The 22,043-nt window shown below is 52.0% G+C and overlaps 2 protein-coding genes across 9 annotated transcripts in view; one reads left to right on the top strand and one right to left on the bottom strand.

Annotated features, from left to right (window-relative positions):
* Positions 1 to 447: 447 nt before the first annotated feature.
* The window catches only part of MAP7D1 (MAP7 domain containing 1), a 22,642-nt gene continuing 1,046 nt past the window's right edge, over positions 448 to 22,043 (bottom strand). The window contains exons 2-18 of one of the 8 annotated variants that reach the window (XM_019726529.3): positions 10,404 to 10,754; positions 10,137 to 10,205; positions 9,415 to 9,578; positions 8,513 to 8,627; positions 6,981 to 7,091; positions 5,664 to 5,786; positions 5,398 to 5,567; positions 5,150 to 5,295; positions 4,294 to 4,622; positions 3,801 to 3,978; positions 3,567 to 3,705; positions 3,337 to 3,441; positions 3,003 to 3,056; positions 2,784 to 2,826; positions 2,590 to 2,680; positions 2,280 to 2,473; positions 448 to 2,072 (exon numbers count right to left, since the gene is read on the bottom strand). In XM_019726529.3, the coding sequence (XP_019582088.2) occupies positions 2,062 to 2,072; positions 2,280 to 2,473; positions 2,590 to 2,680; positions 2,784 to 2,826; positions 3,003 to 3,056; positions 3,337 to 3,441; positions 3,567 to 3,705; positions 3,801 to 3,978; positions 4,294 to 4,622; positions 5,150 to 5,295; positions 5,398 to 5,567; positions 5,664 to 5,786; positions 6,981 to 7,091; positions 8,513 to 8,627; positions 9,415 to 9,578; positions 10,137 to 10,205; positions 10,404 to 10,754 (2,393 nt within the window). In that variant the 3' untranslated portion in view covers positions 448 to 2,061. Of the gene's footprint in view, positions 2,073 to 2,279; positions 2,474 to 2,589; positions 2,681 to 2,783; positions 2,827 to 3,002; positions 3,057 to 3,336; positions 3,442 to 3,566; positions 3,706 to 3,800; positions 3,979 to 4,293; positions 4,623 to 5,149; positions 5,296 to 5,397; positions 5,787 to 6,980; positions 7,092 to 8,512; positions 8,628 to 9,414; positions 9,579 to 10,136; positions 10,206 to 10,403; positions 10,755 to 22,043 lie in introns of all 8 variants that reach the window. The other 7 variants (XM_074334396.2, XM_074334398.2, XM_074334399.2 and 4 more) reach the window with 7 other exon arrangements.
* Positions 21,585 to 22,043, top strand: part of TRAPPC3 (trafficking protein particle complex subunit 3) — a 15,022-nt gene continuing 14,563 nt past the window's right edge. The window contains exon 1 of the mRNA XM_074334400.2: positions 21,585 to 21,998. Coding sequence (XP_074190501.2) covers positions 21,600 to 21,998 — 399 coding nt within the window. The 5' untranslated portion in view covers positions 21,585 to 21,599. The remainder of the gene's footprint in view (positions 21,999 to 22,043) is intronic.

Below are 22,043 nucleotides of genomic sequence, written 5' to 3'. Positions count from 1 at the left end.
CTCATCCTTCAGGTCAAGTTTAATTGCTGCATCTTTAGAGAATAACTTCTCCGAGTAGGTGTCCCTCCTACTGCCCATCCTTTTATCCATTTGATTTCCTTTATCGTAGCTCACAATGGAAATACATTTATATATTTGTTTATCTGTGTCCCTAGATACTTTAGAAGCTTTTGGCTACACATAACAAAAAATCCAACTCCATTGGCTTAAACAAGAAAGGAAAGTTGTCTAGTGGTAGGACTGCTTTTGGGGTTGGTTATTTCAGTGAAGTTCTCGAGGATCTAGGTTCTCCCCTTCTTGCTGCTCTGCCACCTTTGATATTGTTCTCAGGTCGGTTAGCAGGATGGATGGAGTAATTCAGCATAGTTGAACCCTGTATCACACAAGCAGGGTTTTGTCGTTATGTGTCTTAGTTTACTCTTGCTGTGTAACAAATTATCACAAAACTTAGCAGTTTAAAACAACATTTATTATCTCACAGTTTCCGAGCGTTAGAAACCCAGGTGTGGTTTAGCTGGTTGGTTCTAGCAGAGGGTCTCTCATGAGGTTATCAGGGCCGGAGTCATCTGAAGGCTTAACTGGGGCTGGAGAATCTGCTTCCAAGCTTATTCATGTGGTTGTTGGCAGGAGGCTTGAGTCCCTCGATAGGGCCTCTCCATAAGGCTATCGGTGATGTAGTTACTGCCTTCCTCCAGAAGGACTTGTCCAAGAGTGAGAGCAGCCAGGACAGAAGCTGCAGTGTCTTTTATGATGGAATCTTGGACATGACCCACCATTACTTCTGCTGTATTCTGTCAGTCAGCAGCCCAACCCCGCTGCAACACGGAAGGGACTACACAGAGTGTGAACACCAGGAAACGGGGGACAATGGGAGGTCAACTTCAAGGCTGGCTACCACAAGGTATGTTTTTCAAAAGGGAGGAAGTCTCTCCTAGAAGCCCAAGAGTCTTTTCTTCATATCTGCTAGCTGGAATTGTGTCATGTACCCATACTTAAACCAATCACACATGAGGGCTTTGGGACCACCATTTTTGGCTCATTACAATCATGATTCACCCAAGGGTAGGATCCATCTCCAATCAAGCACAGGGTGGGATCCAGGAGGAAGATGGCCACCTGAACAAAATCAGGATTCTGTTTGGAATGAGGAAGGGGCAATGGGAATGGATGTTGAGTTGGCAACTCAGTGTCTATGACACTCACCTGCTAGGCTCTAAACTCCCTGAGAACAGAGGCTGCATCTTTTCCTACTACTGAATTCCCAGCATGTAACCCACTGCTTGGTACAGAGTAGGTGCAACCATATTTGTTGAATGAATAAGTGAGTGAATTCATGGTTAAACTGGAAGACTACAGGCAGGAGGTCTAGGACTAGTGCTAGGCTGGGGTAGATAGCCCCAGACCCTGTCTCCTAAAGTTCTTAAAATTCGGGAGGTCAACTGCTCCCACCCCCACCGCCAGCCCCAGGGATAGACAGGACTGGCAGAATTATTCTCATTTTATTTCTGGAGAAGTTTGATCAGATGCAGTAACACTGATTCCAGGCAAGGGCAAGGGGCATGGGTACCCCTAAAGCAACCAGCATCCTGTGGCCCAAGGTGCCCCCATCCCCAGACCTGGGTTCCCCCTCAGTTACAGTTAAATAGAGAGGAAGATCTCCCCTGGGAGTCTTGGGAGGGTCTACCTCCTGCACCCACCCCCTCCACGCAGAGGAGTCTGAGCACAAGCTATTTACAGTATTCACATCCACTGTACCCCACCAAACCAAGGCAAATACTACAGGCGGCCCTTCCTCAAGGGAGGAGACCAGAGAGGCTGTGAGTGTATGTGTGTGTATTGGGGGAGGGGGTGTCTGCGCGTGTGAGCACACGAATGCATTGAGGAGCAGGGTCTGGCTCCAGCCAAAGAGAACAGTCTATAAGGTGCAGATTAAAAATAACAGAGGACCCACCCCCAGGGGCCCAGGCCACTTCCGGCTTTGTTCTGTCTCTTTCTTTTCCAGACATCCTGGCAGATGATGCAAGGAGCCCTCATAGCTGTGCCTGGATCCAAGGCAACCCCTTAAAGGACTTCTGGGGAAAAAGTGGGAAGGGAAACAGTCAGGCAAACCATGCCTCCAAGCCCAGCCAGCTGAGGTGGAGAGATGGGGGTTTCAGGGTGGAGTGTGAGAGGGCCTCTGGTAGAGCTAGAAGAGAGGGCAGGGCTGGAGAGTCCTGGGAAGGCCTGGGAAGGCTGCTGGGGGTCGGAAGGCTAAGGGTCCAGGAGTCAAGGATCCTTACCTGTGACCTGCGGGGGCTGCACCACAGCTTTCTTGAGGAAGGCTTCTGCCTCTGCGAAGGGCAGAAGTGCCTCTGGCGTTCGGCCCAGACTCTTGTCCCCAGAGGGTCCCTTGGGGGAGAAGCCATTCTCCTGGTGTGCTGGGAGAGGCTGCAGGCCATTCACCAGGGACCCAGGTGATTCCTTGCTTGGCAGGCTGTGGATACAGGGACCAACACTTAGGCACCTCAATCCCAGGACAGCCCAGGCACCCCACATCTCCAGTCTGCCTCTGCCTGCTGGCTCAGGGCCCCTGGGATTGGGAGCTGGTACCTCCACTGAGGCTCCTGGGGGGCCAGCTCCTCTTTCTGCACAGCCTCCTTCTGCAGCACTGAGGGCCGAGACTCTTCGGTTTTGACAGGGTCTGTTACCAGGAAGGAATGGCTATCAGTTGCTGGCTGGTGAGAAGAGGAAGTATGAGGATGGGGTGGTAAAAGGGATGGAGATGAGGGGAACAGGGCCTTTACCTGGGCTGGAATTGTTGGTGTTTGCCTCCTTTCTGTCCAGCTTCTGCTTTGAGAAGGAAGAGCAGTTATACTCAAGGGATATCTGGTCCCACCCAACTGAGGTGCTGAATTCTTCCCTCCCCCAGCCAGGCCCTGAGCAGCCTGCCACAGCCTCCTTCCCCCAGCCGCCTTTCCTCACCCGGCCCCATCTCCCAACACTGCCCTTTGGGGAGTCCTGACCTTTCTTTCAGCAGCTTCTGACTTCCGAGTCCTCTTCATGATCTCCTCCAGACGCTGTTTGGAGACCCCACATCAGTTAGGCTCAAGCCCTACCCTAATCCTAAACCTTCCACCCTGGTCCTGGAGTCTTAGGGCCCTTCCAGCGCGCACCAGTTCCTTCCAGGCCAGGAACCAGAATGCACCCCACCTCCTCCTTGTCCTACCCTTTACAAGACCACGCAGGGCCCACTCCCGAGCCCTGCTAGTGCCATTAACTAAAGCAGGGACCTACCCCAAAAGATGGCCCTACCCACCTGCATCCTGCCCACAGAAGCCCCCCCTCCTGCTCTGCTACCTTTTTGCGCTCTTGCCGCTCCTGCTCCTCCCGCTGGAAGTGCTTCTCCCGCTCCAGACGCTGGCGTTCCGCTTCTTCTCGGGACCGAGCTTCGGCTTCCTCTTTCTGCCAAAGAGCCCAGAGACCTTTAAGCAGCTGAACTCCAGCCTTCCCTCTGGGCCGACCCTTGGCCCGCCAGCAGGAGGCCCCGGTGCCCAACCAGCCCAGACCACCCCTCCCTGCCCGGGCACCTGCTTCTGCAGCCGCTCCTGCTCCTCCTGCTCCGCCTGTGCCTTCTCTCGAGCCTCCTGCTCCTCCCGCCTCCGGGCCTCTGCCTCCCTCTCTGCCCGGGCCTCAGCCTCCCGCGCCAGCTGTTCCTCTCGCATTCTCCTGGGAGATGGGAAACTCGGGCTCAGTCCTGTACTTCTTCAGCAGCTCCCACATGGGCCCCGTCCCACACTCTCAGGGACTGAGGGGGCACTCACTTGTCTCTTTCTGCCTGTAGCTTTCGCTCCTGTTCCTCACGCTCCCGCTGTTCCCGGGCCTGGCGCCGCTTCTCAGCCAGGAGCCGAGTAGCCTCTTCTCGGTCTGTGGTGCCCGCCATAGGTTTGCTAGGGGTCGCTGGGGGAGCAGGGGCTGGGGGTGAAGTCAGGACAGCAGTATCTGGAGTGGGATCCAGGCCCAGAAGTAAGCACATACCAGCTCAGGCACCTCCAGCACCCCCGCATGCCCTGTGCTTCTTGGACCTCAGGGTGACCCACCCACCCAACTTCTGCCTTCAGCTTAGAATGGTGAGGTCCTCCTCTCTGGCCTGTGTTCTGGGCCTCCACCAGCTGAGGGCAGGAGCCTCTGCTTCCTGTCTCCCAACACCCAGTCCCCAGGCATCTCTAGGCCCACACTGTTGACCACCTACCCCACACAGGCAAAGCTGGCTTCTCTCACCCTGCCCACCTCTCAGTCTCCTCTCTCCATGCCCACCTGCAGGGATCTCGGCTGTGGGCTGCTCCTTCTGGGGCTGGGCTGGGGTGGGTGAGGGCACAGGTGAAGGTGCTGGTGAGGCTGGGGCTGTGGGCTCCTTCTCGTCACTGGCCTTGCCCTTGCTCTGGTTCTTGTCCTCGGGTCCTGTCACACCGGGGCTCTCCTTTGCCTCATCCTTCCTCCGAACCCGCCCCTTGGGTGATGCAGTGGTGCCTCGGGGGGATGGTGGTTTTGGGGGCAGAGCATGGCTGGGCGCTGGGCTGGGGCAGGGAGAGGCAGGCCTATGCCAGGATGTAGAGGGAGAGGATGGCCGGGCCTTGGATTTGGGACTGAGAGAAAAGGGAAGAGTTAGGCTTGGAGGGCACAGAGTGTCCACACACACATACACACACGCTGGGCTTGTTATTTCCTCAGGGATCTGTCCCCCCTCCCCCCAAAGACTAGGTCTGTGGAGAACTGCACCCCCCCACCTTATATCTTCTCACAGAACCATAGTATTTCCTTTTAGAGCATATATCTCAGTTTGTAATTATATATTCATTTGTGATCCTTTGATTAATGTCTGTCTCCCCAATAGCTAGTAAGATTAATAAGAGCAAGAATAAGGCCTGATTTGGCTCATCAAAATGTCCTCAGCATCCAGCCCAGTATCTGGCAGTTCCGTTCCTTCATTCTACAGGTATTGGCTGAGTGCTTATCAGATGCCAGGCACTGTTCTAGGTGCTAGGGTATTTCAGTGATCAAAACAATAAAAAACATTTAAAAAATCTGCCCTCATGTTTTCATTCTAGAGGTAGGTGCCCCACAGATATTTGTGAATGAATGAATGGCCTGGTGACATGCAGGCCACATCCACCTGAGCTCAAAGGCTCCGCCAGTAGAGAGGCGCTGGCGCGGAGAGGCGGGCAGCGACTGACGTTTCTTGAGGCTGCGCTCCCGGGCCAGGGCACTCTTCTCCTTCTCATTTTCCCGCTCCTTGTCCTTCTTCTCCTTTTTCTGCACCTGGTGAGGAAGGGGACATAGAGTGGGGAAGCAGGGAGCAGAGTTCAGGGGAGTCCGTGTTCCCGGGCCGAGCTCCCTGTCCACACCTGCTTGGCCACTTACCAGTGAGGCCTCGGGCTGGCGGCGGACGGGGGCGGGGCTGCCCACAGCGCTGGGCTTGCGGCGCTCCCCGCGATCCCCGGAGGGGGCACAGCGGTGCACGCTGCTGCGGGGGGCGCTGCATGGCGGTGTAAGAGGGCTGGCGGAGGCCGAGCGCGGGCACACCGGCACGGCTGCGGAGGGATGAGTGCGGTCGGGGTGTGGCCCACATGCGAGGCTGGCCCCTGCCCGGCCCCTTGTGGGGGCTCTCCCAGGGCCAACGCCCCTACCCTGGTCCCGGCCATTGCGGGGCAGTGTGACCGCACTGCGACTCCGTGCCAGGAAGGAGAGGGTGGGCGTCATGAGACGGTCCACGATGCTGCTCTCCCACGCGCTCAGCTGCAAGCTGCGATCTAGGGGAGAAGGCCAGGAAGAGCAAATCACCGCAGGGTGCCGCAGGAGATAGGCAGAGGCAAAGACGGATGGCCAGGTACAATCCCCATGCCAAACCCAAGGCGTCTCCCCCAGGGTGCTCTCCCCCAACCCCCCCACGGCCACACTTGTGTGCTCTGGGGGTCTGATCCTCACTGCAGACCCAAGCAACAAGACATATTTCCCAGGGCAACAACATCCTGCAGTAACTTGAGGGTCCCCTCCTACCACGGCCCCAAGTGAGAAGGCTCTGAACTGTGAGTATAGGAAGGAGCCACCCATGGTTGGTGGAAGACCAACTGCACCCTCTCGTGTCCCACTGTATGGCCCTGCTCCTCCTGCTATTAGAGAGCTGGCCTGGGAAGGCGTGACCCCATGGATTTGGGACGGTGAGGGTCCTTGTGCTCCTGACTCAGGAGAGTCCCAACTTTTAGGCATCCCATGCCAGGGAGAGGCTGCTAGGCAGTCTGGCTGCCCTGGGCCACAGTGCTCTGCCTGTCCCCTCAGCTGCTGCGTTATTTTTAAGCCTCAGTCAGGTGGGGTTAGTATAGCAGCTGATTTGGTTGCTAGGCAACAAAGCAACCAAATAAAAGCTGGAGAAACTTATAAATAACTCCTACCATGGCCCCTTCACATGAGAGCATCAGGGCATGGTGGGAACACAAGGGCCATGCCACCCTGGTTGGCCACAACTCTGGAGCCAGCCAAGGCCATGGCTGGGGCTCTGAAGGCAGAGAGGGCAGGATTGCATGGGCCCTCCAGGGTGGAGCCAGAATAAGGGGCCCCCTCCACACACACAGCACCCAGGCCAGTCTGGTACTTGGGGGCAAGGCCACCTGCCTAAGGCTGGCCTACGCCAGCTGGCTGTGGTTGGAGATGAGGCTGCCTGCCCATTTCCACCCCCACTGGCTTTTGAGGCCCTCGCCAGGCTCTCTCTGCCTGCTCTCTGCCCTTTGTCTCTGTTCTCTCCCCTGCAGGGCATATCTCTGTCCTCAGAGTTCAGACCCAAATGCCGGCTCCCCCTAGGGGTGTAGAGCCTGGGGTGGGGTAGAGTGGGACTGGAGACCTGGACTACGTAAGGGCTCCAGGGACCTGGGGTTCTTGCTGAGCTCTGGAGGAGACTTGGTGGGGGCTACAAGGGGCTCTGGAAAGAGCAGGGCTGGGCCTTCTCTTACTTCTACTGGGGGAGTTCCAGAGCGTAGCAGAGGACTTTGAGAGCCGCTTGTTGATTATAGAGTCCACGTGTTTGGGCAGGTTTACTGCCGACACTGAGCACCTGCTCCCACCTGGAGGGGAAAAGACACGGCATTAGGGCCGGGCCAGAAGGAGCCAGGGGGGGCACTGAGGCCTTCCATGCAGGATGCTCTGTGGGTAGGGTGGGAGAGGGAGGAGTGGGCAGGCTAGGAAGGGGAGGAGGAGGCAGACTTGGCTCTGGGAGGAGGGGTGGGGAGGTAACCAGGGACAACCTGGATTGGGGGAGCCGACGGAGAAGGAACAGAGGAAGGAGATGGAGTAAAACTAGAGAAACTACAGCCTTCTTGGCCAGGAAGCCATTCCCTAGGGCTGGGCGCTGCAACCCCTCTCCCATAACCACCCAATGTTGGCACTTGCTGACACTGCCCAGCCAAGGTGCTATGGCTACAACTCCCACTTACTGGGACAAATGCAGAGACGTTCCTAAACAGAAGAACCCATAGTCACAGTCCTTCGCACAAATCCACATATTCACACGGACACACAAAGACATGCAGGCACAGGCATATAGAGTGATAGGTACTTTTGCATGCATGTGTGTGCAGACATGCACAGATAGAGAAACACGAACAATAACAGATAATGTGTCAGACCCAGATGCACACAGGCACGAACACATCGAAGCCACTTCATCATGGTATTTGTAACATTTGTTGGATGCTTACCATGTACCAGGCATTGTGCTGGGCACCACACACATGTTACCTCACTTGATCCTCCCAAACATCTACCTACAACCTCGGAGGCAAGTAGTAGTGTTATCCCCATTTTACAGATGAAGAAAGTGAGAAACATCGAGAGATTAGAGGTCACACCACAAGTGCCAGAGCTGGGATCCTAACCCAATTCTGTCTGACTTGGGAACCCTCACGGAGGTCCACAAGGCCACAAGCACACCAAGGCAAACACAGGTTAAGACACACAACAGCCAGATCCATGAGCACATACACCAAAAAGATACACAGCTAGAAATACTAATCCTTGCTATTACATAAAGATATCCAAACACAGTGGTACATACATGCCAGCAAAGAATCAGACCAAAATCCATGATGGCCCTACATGAAGAAAACTCAGAGACAAAAATCTACTTTCCAAGGCAGGTACATAAGGGGGTGATAGTTTTCTTTAAATATCCCATGTCTAAAGGGCATTAAGGTCCTCTTTTATGTATCATCAACTAGTAGTAATTGATAGGAGCAAAGAAGGCTAAACATAAAATGACAGGTTTGACGAGCAAATCACATGAACAGAATCCATCTCTGACTTAATAGTGGAAGTCCTTGGGAAGGGACAATTTGGTTTACAGACCATTCCAGAAGACACAAGTCACAGGAAGCAAGGCATACCTCCTGCAGGGAGCTGTCAATCCTTGCACTGATGCTTCTCCCTTCCCCCACTCCTCAGCTCCCAGCCTCACCCACCCACCCACCAGCCCCTGCAGCCCACTCACTGGTCTTATGTCCCGGGGAGCTGTGGTGCAGGGCCCCTGCCCAGGACCAGCGCTGCTGCCGGATTTCGGCCCACGTCTTCTTCACTGACCGCTGGATGGCTGCTTCATAGCGCTCCTGGTGGAGATGGGGGGAGGGAGGGAGAAGGGGAATCTGGGCTCAGAATCATTTATCATACCTGGGAGAAAGGCCCCTCTTTCACTTGTGACAATGCCCCCACCCGCAGAAGTTTTCCCTGATTCACTGTAGATAACCAAGGTTACCAAATCCTTGCTATGATTAAGGACCATTTGCAATAAATCCCTTTCAACTTGTTCCTGGAGAGCTTTTCACTGTACTTGAGTCATTTCCTGGGTGTATGAGCTATTTCTCAGAGAATGGGGTGGGATTTTCCCTGCCTGCGGCTCCCAGGTAGGACCATGTCCCCCTGGCACTGAGGGTCCTGACCTTGAGGCTATGTGTTCCTTTTAGCCTGAGGTCACCGTGGGGAAGAGCCAGACCACCTTTTCCTTCATTTCCTCATTGGTGCTCAAGCCAGGGCTCTTCTCACGTCATGGAACTCAGCACACTCACACAGACTCATCTCTGCATACAAACACACACATACACACACACACACACACACACACAGGCACACATACAAATACTTGTACTAACAGCGCACAGTTACAGGTGCCCAGCCAGCATGTACTGACCCAGATATGTCTGCAGTTACACAGACGCCCAGATATAGTACCCACAGGGTCCCAGCTGGAGATGAGAACGTAGATAAGACCATGTAGACAGAGGTGACTCAGAGATGTGAACACAGATGTGTGTACATACTGAGCCAGTAGAGACGTGCACACACACAGGTACATACGCAGATCCATGCTTATGCAGTCAGAAGTCAGCACCAACATACCTTGTTTTTCTCGAGCTTCTGCCGCTGCCGTTCCTCCAGGGCCGCTCGGCGCTGCTCGGCTTTGAGCCGCTGCTCCTCCAGCCGCCGACGGCGCTCCTGGAGCTGCTTCTCCCGCAGTGCCTTGGCTTTCTCCTCCTTCTCCAGCCACACTGCCTTCTTGGCCGCTGTGGGAAAGGCGTCCCAGAGGGTGTGAGGGGGGCTGTATGGGGTGGGCCTTCCCTGTTACCCCAGCCCTGGGTGGGCCTTTCTCCTGACTGCTTGTCGGGGAGGTGCCTCCGCTGTCAGACTCCCACCTCAAATTAAAGGGCTTCCTGAAGAGGGGTTAAGGCCTCAGAACAGGAGGCCTGTTTGTCCCCCACTAGCCGCATGGTCACTCGGCACTGAAGGAAAGATGAGTTCTTTGGTGCCAGATCCCTGTCTGACTCTGGGGCCTGCTGGACAGATTTTCATGTGTTGCGCTTAAGAGCACGAGCTTCTGGGTCTGAACCTCAGGTAGCCAGGTGCTCCATGAGCTGTGTGGCTCAGGCAAACAACTTCATCTCTCTGAGCTTGTTTCCTCATCCTCAGAATGGGTTGAAAGGATTAATGGGGATAACGTGTATACTACACTTAGCACAGTGCACATAACTACGTGTTCTAGAAGTGTTATGTCATTAATAGGGTGATGATGATGATGGTGAAGATCATGATGGTGAAGATCATGACGCTTCCTAAACACTCACCCAGGTACTTGGCCCGCTCTTCTCGCCGCTCCTTTGCCAGCTTGTGTCTCTCTCCTGCCTTCTTCACATCTTTGTAGAGGAAACAAGAATAGACTTAGGTCAAGTGGCTCCTCCAAAGGAGAGTCAGCCTCAGTGCCTTCCCCTCAGGCTTCACCCATCCCTTAACCCATCTCCGCCAGGGCAAAGGGATTCCCTCCGGTGGCATCACCCAGGGCTGAGACCCGGAACCAAAGGGTCTTGGCCCAGGACTGGGGAAATCACACACACCTTGCTTGGTGGAAGGGCTATCCGAGGCTGGCATTGCTGTTGGAGATGGCTGGCTGCTCCTTCGAGTAGGCCTGGAATCCCGTGGGCCTGTGGCTGGTGGGGTGGGTCCCCTGATCTTTGCTTCTGTGAAAGGGGACTCTTCATGCTGGGAGGCTGGTCTAGGCCCGACCGGCCCTGAGAGGCTCTCTGGTTCCAGTGGGAGCTGCTTAGAGCTAGTGGCATTCTTCATGGCAGGAGGGGTGTCCGGGGGAGTGTCAGGGACCAGGGCTGATGTTGGTTGTGGTGGTGGTGGCGGGCAGGGGTCACCTTCTGGAGAAGGTCTTGGCTCTGGGGGGGTCCTGGCTGCCACAGCTGGAAGACCAACACGAGAGGAGAGTTAGACAGTACACCTGCACCATCAGTTCAACACATAGCTCTCTCCCTTGTCCAACTGACATTCATTCATTCACATAACGTGTTCATTGAGCTCCTTCTTTGTGCCAGGCCCTGTTCCAGACAGACACTAATGACATAATGGTGAGAAAATAGCCATGGTCCCACCCTCTAGCAGGGCAGACAAACAGCTAGGCAATTACAGTATAGAATAAGTACTACGTCTGGGGGTAACACAGCAGAAATGGTTAACCTACATTTGGGGGCTCCCTGAAGAAGTAACCAAGCCGAGATCTAAAGGATGAGCTACAGTTGGCAAAGCCAGGAGGAGAGGGCTCTGGTGAAGAGAAGAGAGTTTGCAAAGGGGCAGAAGGGAACAGGATATATAGGGAACATAGAAAAAGTTTGTAGTACTTATGGTGCACCAAATGCTAATGATTGGCTTCTACGTCTGCCTCCCTCACCTTCCTGCTTTCCCTCAGGGTCCCAGTGCCCAACCCTAAGTCTGGTGCTCAGAGGGCGCCAGTGCTGGGAACATGGGACTGCCCAAGAGGAAGGACATAAGCATGGGCACAATTAGGATTCCCAATGGCGTGGACAACCAGCTATGTCCATTTTGTAATCTCTGTTTTACTTTCCCAACCACGCTCAGATTTCTTCTTTTACACTAGTGTTTCAGAGTCCTTGTAAAAGATACCGAAGAGCCAAGTAAGAAAGCCACATGATTTGGTATGTATGTGTGTATGCATACCTGAGAGCACATGTACACTATGGGGCAGTTTGAAGACAGGCCTCGGTGTCAGTCAGATGTCACCAATTCTGATGTCACCATTCCAAGATGGGAAAGGCCTGCCCTACCCCAGCCTATAACCTTAAGCAAGTCAGTCAACTATGCTAAACCTCAGTTTTCATATCTGTAAAAGGGGGGGGGCAATGATCTCAGGCTAATAGAGATGTCAGTAAAGTGCCAGGCACAATTTATGTGCCGGGAAACAACACACCCCTCCCTTTCCCTGTGGGTCTTATGAAGCTGCCAAAGAGAAGCCTCTGCATGTTGAGCCCTGGTGCCATCTGCTACTGCCCTCTGGGCACTAAGGGGACCAGTGGGGACATACACAGGCACTGATCTGGGCTTAGGGAGCAGGACCAGGGTCCATGGGAAGGTGAATCCAGGGAAGCATGGTTTTGCTCTTGGTGCCTCCACCATACTGGGCCCTCTGCTCTGGGCCTCTCAGGAGATGGCAAACTCCCCATCCCTGTGGGTGACAATGTGTATGCAGGGACAGGACACCCCCAAGGAGTGATCTTTGGACTGAGCACCTTTTTCAGGGAGTCAGATGTCCGGTGGTTGAGGAGGGGCTCTGAAGGCAGACTATTTGAATGTGAATTCTGGCTTCCCCACCAACTGTGTGACCTTGGGCTAGTTACAGACCCTCTCTGTGCCACAACTCTTCTTCAATAAAATGCAGATAGTACCTACCTCACAGTATTGTGATGAGCGTTAGTGATAACAAAACCATTAACAGTTACATATTTCCAGATAGCTTCCAACGTCCAAAGCATTTTACACATATTAGTTTTAATTCTCATTGACAGTACTTATGAAGGAGGCACTATAAATACCTCTTTCATACAGATGAAGAAAGTAAAGCAAAAAGAGATTAAGTAAAGTAATTTGAGGTCACTCAGCTGGTCAGTGACAGAGGTTGGACTCGAACCCAGCATCTGTCACCAGAGCCCATGCTCTTACTCATCACACTCTGCTGCCTCTGTTTAAGTCAGTATGAGGTAACATGTTATGCAACGCAATTATCTGAGGCTCACCCTGTTTTCCCCTCATTTCTTCCCTTCCAGCTTCTTGGGCTCCAGGCAAGAGCCTCAGCTGAGGCCCTGTCTCCCCAAAGGCCCCTCCAATTCCTCCAGCACCTAGGCTCCATGCCAGTGCATCCAGCTCTCTCCATACCAGTTCCAGAAGGCTGCCTGCTCACTGCTGGTCTATTTCCCGGCCACCTGCAAACTCCTTTCCAAGTCCAATCGGCAATAAAACTACAGCAGATCCTTGAATAACGTCATTTCGTTATAATGTTGATGAGATCCTGTAGGAACTTAACTCTTGTTTATATCAATTAGCCTGTGGTAAAATTGGTTTCACTGTATGTTGTTTCGCTTAAAAGTCACAGAAACTATCAATGACATTAAGTGAGGGCTTACTGTAGTGGCAACTATTCAGTGAGTGCTTACTATGTACCAGGAGCTGAGCTAGACCTTTCGTATCCTCATCCCGCATCCTTATATGAACTTTGAGAAGTAGAGATTCTTATCCCCATTATACAGATGAGACAATCACAGCTTATTCCACTGAGTGATTTGCCAGGGTCACAGAACTAGTACATGGCAGCATTACAACCCAGGACTGTCTGGGGCCAAAAGGCCTAGATGTGTAAGTCCTAAGCGTGAAAGCTAAGGGTGAAGCCTGTTTATTGCTATTCCCCTTGCACCTGTGCGTGCTGCAGGTGTTGTAAGGAAAACTGGTAGGCGGGTATTTGTCTAGACCTAGGCAAATCACACCCACCAGGCAGAATAGTGAATGTCCTGATGAGCTGTGTGGGAGGAGGGAGGGGAGTGATGCCTGGAAGGACCTGTGCCTGGGCATCCGAGGCAGGGGCGTGGAAAGGACTTTGGCTTCAGAGTCTGACAGGCCTGAGTGGAGAATCCCAGCTCTGCGGTGGGTCGTTGGGCCAGCCCTGAACCTGTCTGAGCCTCAGTTTCCTCACCAAGTTGTTGAGACCAATGGTGAGTAGGTACGTTATCTCAGGCACCTGCCCAAAAGAATCTGTCCACTTCTCCCCATCTCTGCCACAAAAACCCATGTGGGTCAGGCCTTCACCCCCATTGCTTCATGACTCTGCTCTTCTCAAGGTCACCAATGACTTCCATTTTGCCAAACCCAGCAGCCATTTCTCAGTCCTTGTTTTGTTCACCTATCAGCCACATTTGACATACCGTGTTCCCCTGAAAATAAGACCTAACTGGAAAATAAGTCCTAGCATGATTTTTCAGGATGACATCCCCTGAACACAAAAGCCCTAATGCGTCTTTTGGAGCAAAAATTAATATAAGACCCGGTCTTATTTTTGGAAAAACACGGTAGTTGATCCTTTGGTGCTCCTTGAATACTTTCTTTGCTTTGCTTTGAAGCCCACATGCTTTCCTGGTTTTCCTTCTACGTTTTCAGTCTTCTTTGCTGATCCCTCTTAACTTGCTAACCGCTCAGCACCCGAGTGCCCCAGGGCTCAGTGGAGGACCTCACCTCTTTGCTGTCTACATGCATTTCCTCGGTGATCTCATCCAGACTCATGGCTTTAAATACCATCACTCTGCTGATGACAACCAAATTTGTGTCTCCAGTCCAGACCTCTCCCTTGAGTTCCAGTTTTGCTCATACAACTCCCTACTTGATACTCCTGGAAGTCTTACAGAAACCCCAAATTTAACACATCCAAAACTGAGTTCCCGATCTTCTCTCCCAAAAATGATGCCCCCCCCCCCCCATTTTCTCCATCTCAGTCAATGACAACCCTGTCCTTCCACTTTCTCAGGCCAAAACCCTTGGAATCATTTTAGACTCTTATCTCACACCCCATATCTAATCTCTCCGTAAATCTTTTTGGCTCAATGTATAAAATATATTCTGAACCCAAGCACTTGCACTATTTCCACTTCTAATATCTTGATTCAGCCACTACTAGCCCTTATAAAAGACCCTTACTGCCATTCTTTGTTGCCTTTTAGTCTTTTCTCAACACAGAAGCACATGATTCTGTTTAAAAATAAATCAGATCAAGTCACTCCTCTGACAAAATCCTCCAAAGATGCCCCATCTCTGGGGGAGGAAAAATCAAAGGCATCACAATTGCCTCCTCCAAGGCCCTTCTGGATCCAACCTCTCAAGTCCATTACCTCTGGGGCCTCATCTACCCCTCCTCTTCACCCCTGCTCAGTCTGTTCCAGCCACTGTTCTTTAAATGTGCCAGGCACATTTCTGCCTTAGGGCTTTGCACTCACGGTTCCCTCTGCTGAGAATTCTCGGCCCCCAGACTCTGCATGCCTCACTCCCTCGCCAACTTCAGGTCTTTACGCGAATGTCACTTCTCAAAGATGCCTTCCCTGACCCCCTATTGAAAATTACAAACTGCATTTGAACTCTCCCTCCCCTTTCTATCTGTATTTTCTTCTTTCCCACTCTATTTTTCTCCACAAGCATTAACACCATTTTAACACTCTTTCCCGTTGGCAGAAGATAATCTCCATGAGGGAACACATTTTGGGCTATTTTGTTAGCTCTTCTGTCTCGAAGGCCCGCAGAGGCTGGCACACAGGTGCTCCACAACCATCTGTTGAATGAGTAAACCAATGAACTCCACCCTAGCAGACATCATCAGCATCTCTCTTACCTGGATGATTGCGAAGTCCTCCTAGCTCTCTCCCCACACCCATTCTCACTCTGCTCTCCAAGGAGCACCAGAGTCATTGTTTCCAAATGCAAATTTGAGCATCGTACTCTTCTCCCCTTGAAACCTCTCAGTGGCTTCCCATTGCTCTGAAGATAAAGACACAATTCTTGAACACAAGCTCAAGTCTGGCCTAGTCTGAAGTCACTATCCCCACCCCACTCCCCACCTCTCGACTCTCCTCTCCTCCATGTTTCCTGCTTGTTCTCTGCATGCCAGCCACACTGACCTTCTAATTCTGATAACCATCCAAGCTCCCTCCAGCCACAAGGCCTTTGCACAGGCTCGTTCGCCTCTTTTCTTCGATAAGTCCCATTTACCCTTCATGTCCTAGCTCAGTCACCATTTCCTCGGGGAAGCCTTCCCTGGCCTCTCTGGAGCACTTGACTATTACAAGTTTAAATTAACGTGTGTGTGTGTGTGTGTGTGTTTGTTGTTTTGTAATTGTCAGCCTCCGGCTAGACTGTGAGGAAGCCCTACAAGGGCTTGGCCATGTCTGCTTTGCTAGCTGCTGCCTCACCAGCAGCTACCACACTGCCAGGTACGCGGAGACAGTCAATCACAAAGCGCTGTTGAATGAGAATAAAGTGCTGTACTAGGAAGCCACCCTCGCCTAAAGCAGGTGCCTAGAGAAAGAGAATTTTACTCTAACAAAGAGTGAATCCATGTGGCAATTTATTGCAAAGGGATAAGCACTTAAAGGGAAGCAAAACAACTCTATCTCAGTTGAGTTTGGGCAGCTTCCTAGACTAAGGTAGAAGTTAATAAAAATAATAATGAGTGTTTACTCCAGCAGCTCAACAAGAAAGGCTTCTCGAGGGACAAAACAGACACTTGGAACTCTTTTTTTTGACCTGGCGGACTATTGACCTGGAATACAGATATTTTCCTCAGAATTATGCCAACCCTGACAAAATGTCATTGGGACAGTGTTATCTGGAACAAATTTTATTAAGCCAAATGAATTCCTTGGTTAGTTATCTATGTGATATGGTTAAACCAATTTCTGATTATTCCCATTTTCAATCGTCGAATGTGATCATTTTATTTTTGGTTTGTGTTAAATTGTGAGGTTTTAGCCACTTAGTTTTATTTTGCTACATTGATATCTACCAGAAGTATTTGTTAAGAACTGGATAAGAGACAGATAGTTTGTATTTATTTCTTGGCACAAGAGTATTAGCAAGGCAAAGGTGCAGGAATTGGTGGTAGGGTCAGTAAGTCCTAGCTTCTCAAGAGCTTCAAGAGGGAGTGTACCTGCCTGGCTCTGCAGAAAGATCCAGGCCAAGTCCCTCGGAGGGCCTGTCACATTACTGCCCTTCTCCACCCTCTGGGTGCTGGCAGTCCTTTCCTCTCATCCCTCTCTCCTCCCACTCCAGCAACTGCTGCTGGGTCAAATATTCCCCAACACTGATAACTCAGTCTGGCTTTTCTATTTGCCTCCCTGCCAGTGTGAGAGCTCCTGGAGAGAAGAGACTGGGTTTTAATCCTTTTTGCAACCTCTGTACCTGCCCAGCACAGAGTAGGAGTTCTATGTCTGTTTAGTGAACACCTGGATAGATGGATGGATGGGTTGTGGAAAGCTACCTACCCAGAACATAGTCAAACCCCAAGCTGCTCCAAAGCCTCGCCTCTCTAATCCTAAATGTCTTGATCATATCAGAGCCCTGTGTGTGCCCTGCCAGCTCCTAAGCCCAGGAAGGGAAGCAAACTAATTTATTGAAGCACTTTTCCTCATCTCATTTAATTCATATGACAGTCCTAAAGGGAAAGTACTTTGAATGGCCCCTGTTTCACAGGTGAGAAAACTTACTCAGACAGGTTAAGCAAATTGCTCATGTCAATGTCAGAGGTAGGATCTGAATCCAAGGCTGTCTGATGACAAAACCCTTATGTCACACAGTTTCTGGCAGACATCACTTCACCCCTCCCCAAAGCTCCTGCCGGTTTCCTGAAGAAGGAAGTGATTTGGTGGTTCCCGCAGGGAGGTTTCCCTCATGATGGTGAAGGGTGCAGGTGGGGCCTGCAGGCACTGAGCTCAGAGTATAGGAATGCAGGGAAGGCAGGCTCCTGTCCAGGCTGGCCACCAGGAGGAGGAAGTGAGGTACCTGGGCCAGGGTGGGGAAGAGTGGTCCTCCTGCAGGGGGCAGAGCAAGGGATTGCCTAGGGAGAGCTGGCTGGAGAGGAGGGAGAGCACAGACAGCACTCCTGCGTGGGGAGCACGGAGAGGCAGAAGCATGAGGCAGAGAGAGGAAATGGGACAGAAATCAGCACCTCCTGCCGGAGACCTCCTGGCTGTCACAGAAGGCCTTTACGTGGTGGCGCTGGACCAGACAAATGAAGACTGAGGCAGACAAAGGGACAAAGACACACAGGGAGACAGAGTACACACCACAGAGAGAGAGAAACATCCAGTGTGGACAGAGCCCTCACAATGGCGAGAGATGAGATACATTCCTCTCTCACACACAGGAAACAGACTTGCTGGGATTGGGAGCTCTATACAGAGACACACATACATACATATACTTAGATAGACACACACACACACACACACACACACACAGAGCCAGGCATCCTGTCTGTGTGCCTCAGAGCACACACAGCACTCAGAGACACAATGTCCCCAGCATATTTATAGTCTCATCCAGGTCACTTTTGCCTTGCCCCCCTGGGTGCTCCTCTACCTGGGCCCAGGGAAAGTCCAGTGAACAGCAGCAACAGCTAATGTGCGTCACTCACAACTAAACACTTTAAACACATCAGTCCAGTTCATCTTCACCACAATCCTAGGAGGTAGAGATTATTACCCCATTTTACAAATGAGAAAATATATTCAGAGAGATTAAGATGCTTGCTTAAGTCACATAGCTGGTGAGTAGCAAAGCTGGGGTTTGGACAAGAAACCAATTTGTCAGTTTGTACCTTCACTCTGCTACCCAAAGGGGGCAGCCCCCTGGGGTCCTCTCCTGGAGAGATCTGCTAGGAGAATGGGGGGTAGGCAGGAAGGACAAACCCTGGGGGAACGCCTGATTGTGGGGTTGGGACAGAGGGGGCCCTTAGGGGGCAGCATCACTCCCAGCTGAACCAGCTGTGAGAGGGAGTGAACTAGGAGAGGGGCAGTCTGCTCCAGCAGTCCTCAGAACTTAGGGCACTGGGTCTTGACAGCAGGGCACTAGGGCTTCTGTGAGTGATAAAGCCGGGAACCCAACTGAGATTGCAGATCTGAAGGAGCTCTCTGGCCGTGTTGGCGGCCATTGTTCCCAGCCTCCAATCAGGAGTACCCACTTCCTGTTATTTTAGGCGGCAGGAAATGACCCCATCGCGCAGCCCAGGCCCCACCACAACCTTCCCTCAGCCCCCACAGAGCTGTCCATGCTGAGGCATACATGCTAAGGGCAGAGGCCCAGCCTCTGGCCAAGGCCTGAGGACGACCCATTGGCTGGACTGTCACCACTGCCTGGGTCCAGGGCCTCTTTCTGGTCTGACTTGCTCAGAGCCAGCCTGAGAAAAAAAAATCCTGGGATGCCCAAGACCAAGATGCCCACAGAAGACCAGTCCTGCAAGGGAAGTGGGCCAGACTCTGTCAACAGCTGACTTGGTCATGACAATTCAGCATAGAAATTTGGTGCACAGGCTTTAGAGTTAGATGGCCCTGGGTTCAAATCCTGCTCCTGCCAGTTCCTAGCTGTGTGACTTTAGGCAAGTGACTTTGCCTCTCAGAGCCTCATCTGTAAAATGGGGATAATACTAGTCCCTACTTAAGCTATTGTTTTGAGGATCAAATGAGACAATGCATGTGACACGCTGAGCATTGTGCCTGGCACAGAGAAGGCCCTTAATAAATAGGAGTGGGAAATAAGTTGGTTCACCAAGGAGTCTATTCCTGGCCCACATCTGTTCTTAGAAGTGGTGAGGAGCACTGATCGGGGCAGTGATACCATGCCCTCTACTCCCTACCATGCTCTTTGCTCCCCTCAGGACAGAGCTGCAGCTGAGAGGTGATGGAGGAGACACTGAAGACTGTGCCCCAGGGTGCCAGGCAGAGCTGCCACTGCCAACAAAGCTGCATTATCTGGGCCTGGCTCCTTGGCTCCCTCACTGGCCCCACGGCCCAGCAGGGACCCAAGGACATGGCTCCCAGCTGCTTGCGGCCTAACTTGCAGCCTAGGTCAAACCTGAGATCTGCCCTGAGCTCCCTCAGGTGCCACCACTTCTAGTCTGGGCCCTGCTTTCAGCTCCTTTCCCCCTCCCTTAGCCCTGCCCCACCAACAGCTGAGGCCCATCCTAAAGGAAAGGTGTGTGTGTGTGTGTGGGGTGAACTGGCTTGGTGCCCCTTCCTCCTTGTTGGCATGCACATGACTGCACATTAGGGGCTCATTAGAGACCTCATTACTGGGCCCACCAGCCTAAGGAGGGAGGAAGCTGTGAGTGGGAGGTGCCAGCAGGCTGGTTGTTGTATGCAGAGACTTGGACCATTGTGCCAGTCTCACCAACTTGTACTCATCCTTTCAGGTCCACCTCAAACGCCGCCTCCTCTGTGAAGCCTTCCTCGAGCAGAACCCTCTGTTCACTCTGTCACCATTACACCTGGGTTTTGCTGCAATGAACAAATCTACCTCCCCCACTGGGCCAGCAGCTCCCCCAGGGTAGGGACTCTTGTCAGATTCACTTCTCTGCCCTCTGCACAACCAACACCAAGCTGGCACCTGGTGCTCATCAGGACGGGTGTGCTGAATGGCTGGCTATGCCCATCTCCTGCGTCTCTGTCCTACTCCCACTGCCTCACCTTACCCTGGCTTATATCTGTCTAGAACTCCCATTCTCCTTGCTCTCTGTCCCACATTTATCTCCTAATTAATCACACCTCCTCCTCAGGCCTCTAAAGGAATTAAAAATAATAATGACAAATAAAATGAGAAACAACATGAAAATAAGATAAATAAAAAATTTAAAAAGAATAAAATAGTAATGACAAAAGACAAATAGCTACTGTTTATTGAGCACTAACTACATGCCAGGGCCCAGTCTGTTTTATGTGTTCATCTAATTTAATGACCCCCAATGTCTCTATAAGATAATTTCTAGCATTATTCTCATTTTATAAATGGGAAAACTTAAGACTTAGCTTAAGTAACTTACCTGAGGTTACACAGTAATACCTTATGAAACAGAGACTTAAACTCTGATTCCAAAGCCTACATTCTTAAGCAAACTGACTCTCAATTCCTGCCCTCGCCTCTCCCAGTTGTATTTGGTGTTTTCCTGCCGGCACCAGTTCCAATGATCATAGCTATAATAATGGTAATAACACTAACTGAGGGTGTCTGTCAGGATCCTTCAGGTACCTCATCTCTAACCCTCACATTAACCACCAAGATGGATAACACTGCCTCCATTTTTCAGGGGCCTGAATTGTGTCTGGAGGAGGTAAGTCACTTGCTTCCGTCCAGTAGCCAGTAAATGGCTTACTGAGATTTCCATCCTGGTTTTCTGACCCAAAGGCAAGTGCCACACTTGTCTTCTACTCCATGCTACCGTTTGTTAATGCTCAGTGTGCAAAAGGAACGCAAAGAGGACAGGGATCATGTCATGCGCACTCAGTCTCAGAGCTATGCCTCAAATTCTCACAGGGCACATACAGTGGCCAGGACCTTTATTCCTAGGAAGACTTTGGCTCAGAGGGGACCTCTGTCACCTTCGATTTCTATATAAGGACCAGGCACCATTATGATCCAGGTTCTCATGTAACTCCATCTAAATCCCAGTGTATAGAACAGTCTTCCCAACTAGAACTCTATATACAGGCTCCCCAGTACAGCCAAGCATCCCACCCATGCCTCATACTCAGTCCAGACATCCCACTCAAGTGCCCTAATTATAAAGTAGTGAGCCACTCAGGCCATCATCTATGGCCCAGTCACCACCTCCATTCAGGTCCTGTACACACCAGTGACCCTCAGGTACAAAAGGCCAATAACTAGATGGAATGGACTTAGGCTGGGCCTCCCTGGGTGTTCCCTCAGGTTCAGCAGAGCCAAGACAGACCCAAGCGCCCTTGTTCCAGCACAGCCTACAAACCTCCCAAACCACACCAGTCTAATAGCCTCCCCTCTGCGTCCTCCAACTCCCACACCCACACTGTCCCCTCCAAGCATCCACACTGGCATGGGGAGGAGCCCACCCACAGCCAAGTGGCTCCACCTTGTCCTGGGCTCTCCACACCCACAGACACTGTTTCATCCTGGGTCCACGCCCCAGGGGCCAGGGAGGTGATGGGGATTAGGCTGTAGGACTCTATGGAGGTGTGGGGATGGGGCCACCTCCCCCTGAGTCAGTGGGAAAAGAACTTGGGTCCTCAGTTATCACCTTCTTCCCTCCCCTTCCAGGAAGAAAAAAAAAAGAGAAATCCCTCCCTCCAACACCAGGCCCAACCAGAAATCTGTCCCCACCCCCTCATCAGCTGCTCCCAGATCCGAATAGGATTTGCAGAAGTCCTGGGCGCTGGTGGTTGGTGGGGAGAGGGGGGGTAGAATATGAGTGTGCGTGTGCGTGCGTGTGTGTGTGTGTGTGTGTGTGTAAGGGGGTAGGCATCCAAAGCCTCAAGCTGAGGAATGATGTGGCAGGTCCCCGGAGTGCCGGCCTTGAGCCTTCACTTCATTCTCCAGGGGAAGACTCAGGCCCAGAGAGCCTGGAAAGGAGGGCGGGCGGGGTAAGCAGATTTACTTCTGTCCCCTTCCTCCCCAAATCGGGCTGG

The sequence above is a fragment of the Rhinolophus sinicus genome, chromosome 14, assembly GCF_057876585.1.
Source record: "Rhinolophus sinicus isolate RSI-liver-muscle chromosome 14, RSI-T2T, whole genome shotgun sequence".
NCBI classification, from domain to species: Eukaryota; Metazoa; Chordata; class Mammalia; order Chiroptera; family Rhinolophidae; genus Rhinolophus; species Rhinolophus sinicus.
Note: the sequence above shows the minus strand (reverse complement) of the source record. Positions and strands in the feature narration are given on the sequence as shown.